The sequence below is a fragment of the Mixophyes fleayi genome, chromosome 10 (genome assembly GCF_038048845.1).
Source record: "Mixophyes fleayi isolate aMixFle1 chromosome 10, aMixFle1.hap1, whole genome shotgun sequence".
Lineage (NCBI taxonomy): Eukaryota > Metazoa > Chordata > Amphibia > Anura > Limnodynastidae > Mixophyes > Mixophyes fleayi.
The window spans coordinates 34552372-34568657 of record NC_134411.1 but is presented as its reverse complement, the minus strand read 5'-3'; the positions used below and the strand labels follow the sequence as shown (position 1 = coordinate 34568657).

At 43.4% G+C, this 16286-nt stretch overlaps 1 protein-coding gene across 2 annotated transcripts in view; it reads left to right on the top strand.

Moving 5' to 3' along the window:
* The first annotated feature begins 3519 nt into the window (after positions 1 to 3519).
* Positions 3520 to 16286, top strand: part of CARS1 (cysteinyl-tRNA synthetase 1) — a 28969-nt gene continuing 16202 nt past the window's right edge. Inside the window, exons 1-2 of one of the 2 annotated variants that reach the window (XM_075188388.1) lie at positions 3538 to 3625; positions 13893 to 14138. In XM_075188388.1, coding sequence (XP_075044489.1) covers positions 3604 to 3625; positions 13893 to 14138 — 268 coding nt within the window. In that variant the 5' untranslated portion in view covers positions 3538 to 3603. Of the gene's footprint in view, positions 3626 to 13892; positions 14139 to 16286 lie in introns of both variants that reach the window. The other variant, XM_075188389.1, reaches the window with a different exon arrangement.

Below are 16286 nucleotides of genomic sequence, written 5' to 3'. Positions count from 1 at the left end.
TGTAGAGAAGGTAACACTCAATGGATTTTGAAATGGGAGATGGTGGCTAGACCGTAATAATGCTGCAAACTAAACAATATTTCTCCGCAGGATTGCTGCATCTTCTAAACTAAAGACCACGAATACCATGTGATATTAGTAGTAGAAATGTATGTTTGAGCCGGTACCTCCAAACTTTTTATGTTGGACAATCAATGTGGGGGAAGGGGAGGTCCAGCACTTTCTACACACTGGGTTGCCTCCCATCCACTTAAGTAAAAAAAAACAACATTTTAATACCACATACACCTGCCACTATGCCATGCAGAGAGTCAGGGAACTGGACTTACCTTCTATCCCAATCAGAACGGTGGGACAGAGCTCTCAAATTGGGACTGTCCTGTTTAAATCGGGACAGTTAGGAGGTATGAACAGACAATGAATTCATGATTAATTGTATGAGTCATGTTTGTGCCTGATAGATATATATATATTAGAGATGAGCGGGCTCGGATTCCGCTAATCCGAGCCCACCCCAACAGTGCGGATCCGAACGGGATCCGAGCACTGTTCAGATATTTCCGGCGGGCAAAAAATTGAAAACGAGGCTCTGTCGTCCAAGTCTCGCGTCGAATCTCGCGAGGGGTGGGAGGGAGGGCCCAGAACAATTCCATCTTGTACCTCTTTTTTTGGCATTATGTGCTCAAGCTACCTCAGTGCAACCTTTTGGCCTAAAAACAATATTGTGAGGTGTTCAGAATAGACTGGAAATTAGTGGAAATGATTGTTATTGAATGTTATTGAGGTTAATAATAGCGTAGGAGTGGGAAAAAAAAAACCCACAAAACTGGCACTTTTTATGTTTTTTTCAAAATAAATCCGAATCCAAAACCTTAAATCCGAACCAAAACCTTTCGTCAGGTGTTTTGCGAAACAAATCCGAACCCTAAACCTCAAGCAAATCCGAATCCAAAACACGAGACACCAAAAGTGGCCGGTGCACATCCCTAATATATATATATTATAAATATAATTTGTGTGAAAGCAGAGATTAAAATGTTTGAGTCTATGCTGATGATTCTCCTAGGACGATAGTACCCTTCACATAAATTAATTAGGGATGATGTTATGCGAAGCTCAGAAACTCCTAAATAACAACAACAACATAACAAACTGTCTCTTGGACCACTCAAAAGAGGTAGCTGATAAGAGTATAACAAATATATGTATCATTTTACTGCACATGCAAAGAACATTAATGGTCACAGTGGATGGCAACCTTTAAATCAATAACATACTCTATAATTTAAATTGCATCTTAACCGTCATGGAGATCAGTAAATCTTATAGACTCGAAAACAAACCAGGTAAAGGGATAACGGCGGCAAAAACTATTCGCCAGAAAAAATACCCTGTGGTACAGATAGGATCGAGAGAGCTATAAGAGCTATAAAGCTATAAAAGAATTGATGGGAAAAGAAACAAGATAGACCAAAGATCCAAAACTATACAGCAATAAAAACATAATATCACTTGTGTTACTGTTGTAATTGCGTAAGTTGAGTTGTAGACTCCTAGGGGCATATTCAATTAACTTTCCGGTTCGCGGGATCGCGCCGGAACGGCCCACAAAGTCAATCCACGGTACTGCAATAACATGGATTTTCGTTCGCAGCCCATAGGGTTGCGTACGAAAATCCGCGTTATTGCGGTACCGTTTTACCGGCAATACTGCACGTTTTGCGGTAATGCGCGTTACCGTGGACCGGAAAGCTAATTGAATATGCCCCCTAATATGTTGTCCAGGAGGGTCCTGGGTAAATCAGATGGCAGCACCAAAACGCCATATCCTTTCATCTGGTTTGTTTTTAGAAAGCCTATTGGTTGTCAGGGTGCAATTTAGGGTACTCTATTTTAATTGTTTTTAAAGCTGCGCTACCCTCAAGTGAGAAGTGCTATAATCCAGAACCAGCAAATTAAATTTGGTAACCACCTTTATAGGTGATGGGTGGTCGAGTGAGAGGACCAATGACCAGCCGCAACCTCTTGATTGCAGCTTGTGATTGGTCCTCCCGCTTACTGCACTCCGATTTTGAACCAGGGTTATGAGAGAAATGGAGGGGTCCAGGAAAAATACAGCTGCATAGAGCAGACCCCCAAGTCTCTAGCTAGTGTGGGGCACCTTAGGGAAAATGTTCCTGGGTGGTAGTGTAGCTTTAAGCTTGTCATTCCACTGTCACCATTAATGTTATTTGTTACTTGTATGTCCAAAAAAAAAATATTTTTTTTAATCAACTGTAGGTGGGGCCAACACAAAAGCAGGCGAGATTAGCACACTGTTATCCGTAACCACATCGGTGGTAGGCGAGGCTACTACAACACGCAATGGTAGGTGAAGTCATATCGAAGCAAGGTGGAATTACCACACACAAAAAAACGGCTAAAAAGTATTGTACTGTACCCAAAGTATTGTGATGAGGGGGGTGGAGCGGAGCGTGTAATGTGATGAGGGGGGTGGAGCGGAGCGTGTAATGTGATGAGGAGGGGGGAGCGGAGCGTGTAATGTGATGAGGAGGGGGGAGCGGAGCGTGTAATGTGATGAGGAGGGGGGAGCGGAGCGTGTAATGTGATGAGGGGGGAGCGGAGCGTGTAATGTGATGAGGAGGGGGGAGCGGAGCGTGTAATGTGATGAGGGGGGTGGAGCGGAGCATGTGATGAGGGGGGAGGAGCGGAGCATGTGATGAGGAGGGGGGAGGAGCGGAGCGTGTAATGTGATGAGGGTGGAGCGGAGCGTGTAATGTGATGATGAGGGGGGAGCGGAGCGTGTAATGCGATGAGGAGGGGGGAGCGGAGCGTATAATGCGATGAGAAAGGGGGAGCGGGGTCATAGGGCCATAATGATGCGATTCATACCTTGGAGCCCCCCATCAAGCCCAATTTATTAGGAAGTTGTCAGGATGTGGGAGCATGGCCTGCTCTCCCAGGACACCGACCCGGAATTCGGGAGTCTCTGCACATTACAGGAAAGTGGGCAAGTATGTGTTAGGACGTGAATTGTATGCAATTGCCAGTTGTAGGACACGCTCAGAGCTATTTCACACAGGACACAGCACGCAAGCAGGCTTACGTCTGACGTCCGGACATGAATCATGTCCTTGGTGTTACATATGGCTTATACCAATCATGTTCTCCAACAGAAGTTAATGTATCAGGATAATGACTGAGAAAATCAGAATATTATCACTGTTACATGACCCAGATGCTTGCACTGACCTTTAGATAGAATAATGGAAAAACAATTGACAGAAGCAGAATGTTACCACTGTGAGATGACTCAGAGGGAGACCTGAGTGTGCATTAACCTCTATACAAAATAACTGTATGTTTATATGAACACAACATGGCCGTAAGAACAATATACTACAGTGTACACTGATCAGCCCCCCTTCCCTGGGGAGGAGCCCATGTTCCCCCACCTGGGGGTGTAGGTTGCAGGACTCCCTCCAGACCTGTAGGCCGCAGCGTCCCCGTTGCCTGGTAACCGAGTGCACCGGAAGTGGCTCCGGGCGGGACTTCCGGACACGTTATGTTGATGGTTGCATCAGAATCTGAGCAGGGAGCAGGATGGCAGCTGCTGGGGAGCCGGGTGAGTATGTGGGGGCTCCTCTGGGACATCACCCCTCACCCTATTCACTACACAGCTGTGCGAAAGCCGGGACAATGGGCAGCTGTCACTGACAGGGACACCTGCAGGGGCTGTGACATGGATGGTGCACTCCTGTCACTACTCCAGCCATCATGTTGTGTGTGTATATATATATATATATATATATATATATACACACACACACATACATACATACATACACACACACACTATATTACAGTTGATGCAAATGACAGCATAGGTGCTTAATTGATTGATATATATGTACATGAATATATGAAATTGAGGGATGTTGTTATACCTTCTATTTCATTAGAGTTACTAATCATTTTCAATTTTAAAATGATCCTTGTGTTCTGCTGTGGTGGCTAAGGGGCAATCATGAATTCTATGGCTGTGGAGCTTTCACCAAGTTTTGACATATGCAGATATAGAACACAGTTGTTCCAGAAATGTTCACTTTACAGGCTACTTTCGTTTTCATGTGCTAGGGTGTGCCTGTTTGCCTTTATGTTTGTGTGGAAACGATTTTTTTAAGTGGGTAGGGCTGGAATGTTAACATATATAAGGGTATGGGTGAAAACTGGAATGTTTGGCGCTGTAGTAAGGTGACTCATTCCTGCTTTTACCTAATCCCCATATATACAGCACAAAGTTTGAAAGAGAACTCGTCTCTATAGCAATGTCTCTTTGCACACATTTTCCCTGTTGGTAGCTTGCAGACCCAGTTGTTTGTATGAATGGAATTGGAATTTAAGCACACAATGGCTAAGGTGCAGAAGTAGCTTTGGTGTTACTGGTCACCTCTGTTGGCGCAGGTGTGCCTAGATTTTTAATAATGCACACTGTTTATGGGGCCATGACAGTGGCTTTTGGGGTAGAGCAGAACTTTGCACAGGGAGAGGTGAGAAGGACTGTAGATGGCTCATATTTAGGGGCTTACCTTGCTTTGCAGAGTGGTGCGGGGCATTTTCATTTTGCACAAGGACTTAAATTTTGTCACACCAGGGCGAAACCGAGGCATATTGCTCTCTGCTTCCAGTGTACGTCATGCAGTGTTTTGCAGCCCCTCACACTTTTTTGAAAGAGACTGAGTGGCTAAATTCTCTACAATACAAACAAACTAGAGTCCATATTATTGTCAGTAGCCAATTATCCTACCAGCGTGTTTGTGGCCTGTGGAAGGACACTACAGCTCCTGTAGGAAACCCACCAAAACATCTTGGTCAAAACATAAAGTCCACACAGCTCTGCTTGGAATTGCACCCATGACTCCAGCACTGTGAGGCAGCAATGCTAATCACTGTGCCACCTTGCTGCCCCATGTTAATACCATGTACATAACAATTCATGGCAATCGAGATGTGTGAGACAGTAGATCTGTCACTAAGAGCTTGAGAGGCTGACATTCAGATAATTTTCCTGTCCAACATGTTAATTATTTATCTTCTCTCATCAGCAAAAAAACCCCCAAAACAACAACCAGTGTATACTGAACAGTTGGGAGTAATTACATTTGATGTAATTATTATGTTGGTGTTTTTTATATTTAGCTTTTAAGATCCATGGCCTGTCTGGGCGCCATTGTTATATTACATGTGTGTTCTTCATTATGCTGCACAAAGTTGCTGCTTCCACTGTCTGTAGCCCCCTCTCCCTTACTAAACACAAGAGCAGTACAAACGCTGACAACTGTGCACAGTACTTGTGGTCATTGATGATCCGACATTACATATGAGGTGGGATGCAGTGAACCCCTCCCTCGCCCACTCCTGTGCACACCCCCAGAGCCGCCTCTTCACACACCCAAGGGGCATTCTTACTGCGTTCGGCCTAGGGGACAATGTGCCGCTCTTCTAAGTATACCTGCCAGTCAATTTCAAATGCACAATTTCTTCAGCACAGTTGTTTTGGTCAAGGTATAACTCAGGGCTTGGAAAGACTAAACTAGCCCAAACCCTAACTTGCCCATCTACACCAAGAAATCCCCCAATATCGGTAAAAGCCAAGAAAACAAGAAACTGGCTAACCCAAAGTCCTTAGAGCCCATTCGCACCCATCTGCTGTTCAGCTGCTAATTAACGCCTGTCCGATAAGCATTAAAACTAGTTAATGGTTTCTTATAGGCTTCGATTGCGTTATATATTGTTAATACGTACTTGCAGTCGCTTTCATTTTTGCCTGTAGGTCCATTCTGTAACTTGCGTTTGTCAAACTACTTCCATTTTAGTTCACGTTTACGGCATTGTTTTCATGCATTTTGTAAACGCCTTTCTGTGCTGCGTTTTACAGTCCTTTTTAAAATCGAACTTTCTAAAATGCAATGTATTAAAAAAAAAAAAATACAACCGTATATTTTTAAATCCACTATGCAAACAACTACATAGAAATACATGAAATATGTCTGTGTCTTGGGCGATTACTCTGGGAGAGAGCAGCTGTGGATTATGGTGTGCGATAGTAATTATTCCATTTTCCCCCATGTATTCTACACTGCAGAATATTAACATTGAGTCTGAAACTATTACACAGAAGCACTTAAACCCTTTCTATAGACAATGCTACTATTTATAGAGACTTACAGACTTACATTGTGTGTAACAAGTCTGTTATTGTGATATTCGACTAAATTAAACTACTTAATCAATATAATAGTCTGCTCAGCTCTAATCAGACTCGTTCTCCGTCTTACGCTGCAGAAAATGTACAGCTCCCAGGGGAAAACGCAGGCCAGCATGCATGGGAGCATGGCTATAATATTAGACAGTGCTTGGCTGATCTCCAACTCTTCCTATCCCCATAATATACATGGGCAATGCTGCGTGCACTACTGTTAGGTGCACATATCTCTCCCATTTCAAGCAGAGCCGTGTGAAGTGGGGGCAGGGTCCAGCCGCCTCAAGTATACAGTGCCCCAGGCTTGGAGGGGGGTTTCCAGGCACTGGGAACGCCCCTCCCCCTCCACGGTTTGCCTATGGCTCCCGTGTTGTGGATTTAGCCATAGGAAATCTGAAGGAAGTTGTTTCCTGTTGGAGAACATTCCCTTTGAGGTTGCGTTTCTCAGCTAAGATTTATTTTATGAGTCTAGTCAAAACTTAGGGGGATTTCAGTTGGCCGTGTTACTTGTGAAAGTAACACAGTAACGCAGCCCACACACTATTATCGATGGTACGGTAATTTTAATGCGGATTTCTGCTCGCGGCTCTCAGATCTACTATATAGCGGCTGTGTATTTTCATCACTAAGTGACTGAGTGGATGATTAATAGTTCTCGCGCAAACTGATTTGGCTGATTCTGAAAGTCAGTTTTGACACTGGGGAGCTAATTGGTGAACATGACCCTATTTGCCAAACGTGGTGAAAAATGGCACCCAATAGAGAATCCTCATCTTTGTTTATTGTTCAATTTTTTTTATTGAGGTATAAAATATCACATATACAATTAAATGCATTATGAATAAATACATATTTTCACAATTCTCATACAATTAAATAAGTCACCAACATCCCTTGTTTCCTCTTCCCCAATAACCCATCCTATCCAGGACCTAACTATTAGAAGGTGGAGATAAAATAATCGGAGGGTCTGCTGAAACCATTCTTAACCCGTACCACTCAGTATTGTGGAAACTATTCCAAAGTTGTGTTCGTATAGTATGAGGTAAGAGAGTTATAAAGCTCTCCCATGTGCCAAAGAATTGCTTTACTCTAACTTCCTTCTGCAAAGACGTTTCTATCCAGTCCATTCGGAATATGTGATAGAGCTTTTCTTTAAAAAGGGAAAACATGGGAGGCGAATCCTGGGCCCAGACCTGGAGTATGCTCTTCCTGGCCGCAGCAGAAACTGCTAATAGTAGTTTTTTGCATCCTTTACTAACTTTACAAGTATTTGGAAGTATTCCAAATATCGCCCATTCCGGAGACAGAGGTGCATAATTTACCAGGTGTGTGTTAGAGAATCTCCAAATCTGGGTCCAGAATCGTTTAATTGGGGGACACTCCCAAAAACAGTGTGTCAAATCCGCTCTTGGAGACCCACATTTCGGACAACAGTGTGATTCTGATAGACCTATCTGAAATCGACGAGATGGAGACAGATATGCCCTATGATAGATATTTAGGAACATTTCTGTGTAGGTCATGGCCGGTAATATTTTAATGGAATTGGTCAGTGCCTTTAAAAGAACCTCTGGTGTCAGGTGAGGAAATTGTTCCTGCCACAATGAAAGGCCAGTTTTAGAATGGTTATAGTCAAATTGGGTACGTAATAGGGAATAATGCTGTGAGATGGCTTGACGGGTCAGGGGAGGTCTCGAAAGCATAGCCTCTAAGGGATTATCCCAATCCTCCGGAGAGATTTTACTCAGTACTGTATTAATGTAATGTTGGCATTGAAATATTGCTAGATGATAAGGGGCTAGTTGTGGATAAGTAGAGCTTATTTGAGTATAGGTCATAGGTTTTCGCGTATTTGCATCAATTAATGATCTTATCTTAGTAATTCCTAATTTCGCCCAGTTAGTAAATGGGAAGGAAGCTGATCCGTCCTGAAAGTTAGGGTTGTTTAATAATGGGAGGTTCATTGAAATATAAGGGCTTAAATGGTATATGTGGCAAAGCCTATGCCAAAGTTTACGCACAGTATACAAGATTGGATTATTTATAGTTTGAATTGGAAGATCTTTTTCATGTAGATGAATAAAGGCTAATAAGCTAAGGTTAGGAATGAAATTCTGATCTAATGTAGTATTGGTATAAGTATCCGTGTTATGCAACCAGTCTTTAAGGTGTCGCAATTGGGCCGCTTGGTTATATTTGGTAGCATTTGGTAAGTTCAGCCCTCCTCTATTTTTTGACTGTTGTAATTTGATCAACCCAATACGCGGTTTTTTGGAATTCCAGATAAAACGTCTAAATTCTGTATCCAATTTCATTGCATCTGATCTAGTCAATAATAAGGGTAAAACTTGTAATGGATACAATAGTTTAGGAAATATGATCATTTTAATTATGTTTATTCTACCTCCATAAGAGAGGCAGAGATGTTTCCAACCTTTCATCTCATGTTCCATTACATTTATCACCCTAGAGATATTAAGGTTATATAGAGAGTGAATATCTCTTGGTAGTTGGATGCCCAGGTATGGCATGGCCGACCTTGCCCATGTAATGGGAATATCCCTTGCCCATGTTGGGACTATGACACCCTTTCCCAGATACATCTCATCTTTGTTTATAAAGAAGCGGTAATCAAGTATAAGTTGACGCTGGAACGTTGTTATGCTACATTTATTCCTCAAGGGGAATGGCTCCGCAGCAATAACAACCCCCCACCCCTTTCCTATGGACTTTAGTGCTGGTCATAGATTAGCATCACAGGACCAAAGTAAAATAAATAATAATAAGAAAAATGCTGCATTACCTCTCCCTGAATTCGCAACCATTCTCAGCAGTAGAGTCTGTGCTGACGACAGGGGGTCATTTAAATTTTTGTTAATTTTTCTAATCCAACCGAAATGCACAATAATTTTTGGGTTTTGAGTCGAAGTTCTACCGAATCGTGACGCACAATTTTTCTGGGACTTCATACAACCCTATGCATTGGTTGAGGACAGATAAAGTGCATCACCAGTGTATTCATTAAAATGTAGGTACCTGTAAAGCTATTTATATTACATAAGTTTATAGTGTGTGACCCGTCATGATCTTGGCAATTGAGAAGTTCTTAGGGCTGCAATTTTAGCAAACCAGATAATCGTCAGGTTTACTCAGCGGCGAGCTGTTAGAAGGGCGATAAGGTGGGTGTGGGAAATCTTTGCTGTAATTTTATGGCCCACCGTTGGTTAAGCATGTAATAGGCTTATTAAGAAAAAGCTGGTTTGTGGGAGGCAGGTAATTTACCTGCTATGGATACAGGCAGGAAGCTGCGATTGATTGCTGTTTGCAGATAACTAGAGTCCTTTCTGCAGCTTGATCTGAACTAGGGATGTGCACCGGCGACTTTTGGTGTTTTGTGTTTTGGATTCGGATTTTCTCGATGTTTTGGGTTCGGATTTGTTTCGCAAAACACCTGCCGAAAGGTTTTGGTTCGGATTTAAGGTTTTGGATTCGGACTTTTTTTTGAAAAAAGCATAAAAAGTTCAAAAATCAAGTTTTTGGGCTTATTTTTACTCCTACGCTATTATTAACCTCAATAACATTCATTAACAAGCATTTCCACTAGTTTAGTGTATTCTGAACACCTCACAATATAGTTATTAGTCCAAAATGTTGCAACGAGGTATCTTTCTGGACTGCGTAGTGGAGTGGTCCCCACAATATAATAAGAAAACCATCAACTGGTCTTAATCGCACCAAAAAATGTACCTGCACTGCGTAGAGGAGTGGGTCACCACAATATAATTTAAAAACCCTGAACTTGTATGATTCGCACCAATAAATGTATCTGGACTGCGTAGAGGAGTGGACTTTTACTGCTGAATGTGTGAACTTGGTAATATTGCAGTACCAATGGGCTTATACTGCAGGATTGGTTTGGCAAATTTTGTTGTAATTCATTTTTTTTTTTAATTCGTTTTTTGTATATTTTTTTTTATTAACTTTTTTTTTATTTTTTAAACACTTGGGAATATTGGGGAAATAACTATGCCCTTAGAAGCACAGAGCACGGGACACTGGACTGAACAGGACACAGCACACAGGACCCAGCAGCACCACTGAACTCAAAATTAACAGAGCACAGCACACAGCACCACTGGACTGATACTGCAGAACAGAGCACAGCACAGCACAGAACTAAACCGCACAGCACGAGATCTACCAGAACAGAGGACCACCTAACACACCCTCCCTCTACCCTGATCAATGCCCGAGTGAAGATGGCGGCGACTAGCGGGGAATTTATAGGTTCCGAGTATCGCGAGATCCGACAGCGGGATTATGACTCGGAGCCTCGCTTTCAAGTTTTCATTTGGCGCCAATACCCGGATCTGTCTCGGATCCGACTCGGATCGGCAACGTTCGGATGGGCTCGGATTCAGGAAATCCGAGTGCGCTCATCTCTAATCTGAACCTTATCGATATGTGAAATATAGAGAACGTGTAACGTCTGATTGGGGTGAAAACCTGCAAAAAAAAAGAGGCATTGCACAATTATTGGTCACTTGAAAAGCAAGTTAGGTGACTAATGTAATTGACGGCATTATACTTTTCAGCCAGCAAAATAGCAACCTGGCCTCTCTGATGGAAAGTGCTATATGACATCGGTGTGATAGCTTCTAGGCAAGCATAAAAAAACAAGTTCTCCTGTGTAGCACAGTAAAACAAGTAGATAAGAGTCACGCAGGGAAAGTCCAACATCTTGCAGGAAACATTTTTTTTTTTTGTTTTTTTTTTAAACTTTATTTGTTATAAGAGGAAACAGCATGGAATAATACAAACAGCAAATAAAACACAATTATAAGGCAACAAGATGTCTCCTCTTATTTAAAATTTTTATACTAGAGGGGGGGGGGGGGTATAAGAAAGAGCAGGAAACACTTTTAAGCTGCAACAATATATAGATCATCATCATTTATTTATATAGCGCCGCAGCGCTGTACAGAGAACTCATTCACATCAGTCCCTGCCCCCATTGGAGCTTACAGTCTAAATTCCCTAACACACACACACACACACACACACACACAGATTAGGGTCAATTTGTTAGCAGCCAATTAACCTACCAGTATGTTTTTTTTGGCGTGTGGGAGGAAACCGGAGCACCCGGAGGAAACCCACGCAAACAAGGGGAGAACATACAAACTCCTCGCAGATAAGGCCACGGTCGGGAATTGAACTCATGACCCCAGTGCTGTGAGGCAGAAGTGCTAACCACTTAGTCACTGTGCATGACAGAGGGCAAACGTCAAAACAGTCCATATATCTGGAATGAGTGATCCATAAACTATTCATAGAAAAGGGTGAATCGGTAAAGACAGATAATTTTTTTTTAATAAAGCAAAAGACTATCGTGGAAAGGGCTTTATGAAATGTCCAAATACGAGGCACAGCAGCGACCGCAGAACCTGCTCATAGAGCTATACAACTGCCATTAAGGCCATAATGATAATCTATCAAAATGGGCTTGTATCTGACCGTTCATCTCTCTTTTCCGGGGATGGGTCGGTGGAGAGTCATGGTGAGATGAAATATGGAATTAAACCGGTCCCCATCCATGATACCTCATTTCCGACAGTGCTATAAGACTATTATAGGAGTACTTTTTGTCCTGTGGCCCCCAGGTGTCACCATGTACAAGGAGAGGTCAAATAGAGGTTAAGACCACCCAAGACCCCATCTCAGCCATAACCAGAGAGTTGATCCCCGGAGTGTGTGAATGTAACTACTCTTGTTAAATTGTTCGGAAAGGGCTGTTGCCTCCTTCTGTCCTGTCGAAACTGAGTCAAGCACAGCTTTTTCCCAAAGTGCGCTAAGTTGCCAGTTCAATAGTCAGACATTACCTGGACTGTGCACACTGATGGCTGGTTAGACTACACCGGATGTGCTGACTAGCCCGAGCCCAAGAACTTGGAAAAACCGAAGGTATCTACATCTCAACTGGTTGTGCCAGTGGATCCCAAACTTTTTCAGTTCAAGGCACCCTTAGGGTCTCCATAATTTTTTCAAGGCACCCCTTAGCCAAAATATTTACCAAGTAGTGCCCGGCCTTGCTTACCCCTGGCCGAGGCACCCCGTGAGATCGCCAAGGCACCCCAGGGAGCCTAGGCACACAGTTTGGCAACCACTGGATTATGCCCCTTTGTTAAAATCTATTGTGCGTGCCCGCTATCACCAGGCTTTGTAAAACAACAATTACCAGACGGTCCTGGAAAGATTGGGTCAGAGTCTGGGTCCCTAGCCAGCATCTGAAGGCAAGTGCAGCCAATTGGGTAGCCAGAAGAGATGGCGCCCTCCCTGAATCCGGCTCTTACAGGACTGTCCATTATCGCTACTGAGGCCGGCAAGTCTGAAAGGTATCCTTGTAAGCACTGACTTGGTGCTGAGCCTTCATCTGTTACCCCGGGTACACTTTCTGCCTGTTGACCACACCCAGGGAAGCAGCTGATTGATTTGCCATTGATGTATTCAAAGCCAAATGCAATATTTTATTTTATATTGCTTAACAAGTGCCGTTGCTTAGAGCTAAATAGCTAAAATGCTTTAAATATTAATTGATGTCAGAAACACAATTGTACACTAACCTTTCATATTTCACTTTTTTTTAAAGGTGTTCTCTAAGAAACGGGTTCAATAAAAAAAAACAATGAATATAGAAGTCGCAGACATTTTGTCAGCTGATCCATTGTTGGTGAGAATGATGTAGTTCAACAACAATAGGAGTGGCACAGACTGCTGTCCCCTGCAGTACAATACTGACTCAAAAACTAGGCAGAAATAAAATACGATCAACATCGCCTGTTTCAACAACCTCTGACAGTGCCAAAATGGGTGGGAGCGCAGTCCCCCTCAATTCTTATGTGTTACAGACAAATGCCAATCACACTTGTGCCATCCTGTGATCTGTCTATCCAGTAATTAGGCCTGGTCTTTTGTATCTTGTTGTCACACTGTTTGAGCACCTAGAATGTGGAAAAGAAACATTGCGTTATGGAACGATTTCGGAGATCTATCCCATGATGTGTTGTTGCACCCTATTGTGTTTATGTCTTGGTCTGTCTGTTGATTTGTTTTAAGCTGGGTACACATCTGTGCCATTGTCGCGCAGATCACACGATTCACATATTGCAAGAGTGTGTACGCTCCCACAATTGTGTGTTTTCACACTAAAACACAATTCATTTGTTGATTTTGATTTTATAAACTTCCTAAAAATTACTATCAACGATAGAACGATGTCGGGCAAATGTGGAAGTGTGTACGCACTCGCCACCAACAGTGTAGGCAGATAGATATCAGGACAGTGTACTGAGTTATCTTTTCAGTAGATGGTTATGAGAGATGATCACCTATCTGAACGTAAATTGTGTAGGTGTGTACACATGGATCGGCTTATCCGGACTTTGTCTCTGGTAAAATTGTTTCAGAAATTGCATCTGAAGTAAGATTACATAGGAGTGTACCCAGCTTTAGACTTGGTGCCTTGACCCTCTTGTCACTGCATCCCACTCTCCTCTTGCATGCTGCGGACGACCAGTGCACGCCAGTACGGAGGATGTGTATTGAATGTTCTGTACCTCTCTTACAGCTCTGAGCTACCGGTCTGTTCTGTGCATTAGTGACGAGGAGGCCCGACTCTCTGCCTTACATGAGTTCCTCAGCACTCGTAGTTACGTCCAGGGATACACTTTTTCTCAGGCCGACGTAGAGGTGTTCAGGCGGCTGGCGGGACCCCCACCTGACCACTACTTCCATGTGGTTCGATGGTACAGGCACATAGCGGCAATATCATCCGACAACGCGGCGCAGGGCGACCCAAATAATGCGCAGTCATGTGAGTAATCTGAGCATGATTTGTCTGAGTGATGTCCTTGGCTATTATTACCATTATAAGACCTTATAGGATAAGTCCACCGTTGTCACCTTTTTTAAAGTGTTATTTTGGGGCCAAATAGGCTATATCTAAGGATATGTAACAATCGGGTGGATACTAGACTGTTTTGCACATGACCTTTTCCTGCAAGAGGACGGGCTCATGCTGTTCCTTACCCAGCACTCATCTCTGTCCAGTGCATGTACCTGACCCTTTGAAGAGCGAAAATTAAATTAAAAGGTTTTCGTTGGATACACTCTTCTAGAATATGTATCTAATACAAAAATATAGATTGAGGATAAATTTGTGACACTGTAGCCTCCCATTCTGGCCGGAATATAGAATAACAAACCAAAAACTGGCATTTTTGGTAACTGGCAGAACAGGTTGTATTGACGCTGGTCCTGATTTCGGTCTTTCAGTGAAGGTGTCGGCTTGTATGCGTTTCTTCAGCGGTGTAATGGGCATGTGACTCAGCTGGTAGCGGTTGTGAGAACAGCACTCGGAATATTTTCTTTGTGTGCAGCGTTATGGATGAACTGCTTGCACCAATATGTAGGAGGGAAGTAGAGCTAGTGTAATCCAGCTTGGTTTAGGGTCTTTTGATCATACAAACAAGAAGTGAAATAAATAGTACGCCGCCCATTTGGCGATGCAGCGGAAAGTAGGAAACTGCTCGGTGCCATATAATTCACATGGGGCTCCAGAAACCAGGCACCCCGGGTCGCCACTCCGGGGGCACAGGACCCCCGATGCTCTCCGCTGGCCCCTGCTTTCTCACCAGAGGATCGGGTGCAGCACTGCAGGTACGCTTCGTCACACGGGTGAGAAGCGACCCCTGGCCTTCGATGCACAGTACTCGACTGAATGTCCCATCTGAGCCAGAGGAAGTGGTAGTGGAGTCAGTGCATGTTCTGTCCTACTCACATCCGTGTCGCTGCCAGTGCCTGATGTAACTGAGGAGGATTAGATGCTGCCCTCCGTCTGTTCACTCCCTGCTGCTTCCTGACGTTTCCCCTGATGCCCAAACTGCCGTCTGTTGTTTAAGTATTTAAATCCCAAACCTCGGTCCTCTATTTTCCAGGCACTTGTCTTCCTGCCAATACAAACGTCAGTTTTCCTGCCCAAACCAACCCGTTATGGGTTTTGTAACAAATAAAACACACACCCCTGCCTAACATTTCAGGGCAAGGAAATTGCACATTTTTGTGGTAAACTTGTTGTTTAGAAAGTTTGTTTTTAACCAGAGGCACCAACTTACTCCACACACCTGTATATTATCATTATCAGACAAAACATACCACCCAAATATCCAGATTTTAGCACTCTGTTCTGCGGTTGGGGGGTGGGAGGGAGGAGACAGCCTTCTGGCTATGTCCCCTTGATGTGGCCACAACCCCTGCCCCGCGGCTGGGGACTTGCATGTCGGGAGGTATGGACAAAATATGGAGGTCACTCTATATGGTTATCTTTTTCCTTAACCCAGCCCTCTTTCCCATAAAGGAAAAAAACATTTCTTTTAAAAATCTTAAATTGGTCTCAGGTGCCCTCTCACAGGCTACAGCATGACCTTTGTTTCATATAAAGGTGCTCTTGACGTAACTATCTGCTATTAATGATTCCATGCTCTGATTGGCTACATGCTGGCTTAGCCCCTCCCACCTGGACAAGCAGGTATACGATTCTATACACACGGACACTCAGGAGTTGGCTGTGCTGATATATTCTGTGCTCTAACTGGCTACAGGTTGTCCTATCTTATCCCCTAATAATAATCACCTGCTTGTCCAGGTGTAACCAGCTTTGAAGTCCCCATACATACCTGTACTATACTAGTCAAACGCACCTTAGTGTACACACCCTCTAGTATCGCAACATGGGGTTGCACAGCAGATCTCAGCAGTGCAAAGACTATGTTGAATACTCTGTCTGCTCACAGTGGAGGCTGCCATCTTTTCAGTGATCCCGCATTCATGAGAATGAAGCCTAATAACTCATTATGAGCCAGTGAGGTTACCGAGACATGATGAACGTTATTTAATCTTTTAGAATAATATTCTTACAAATACATGGTTGTATTATTGAGATCACAGACGTCTGTAATTCCTG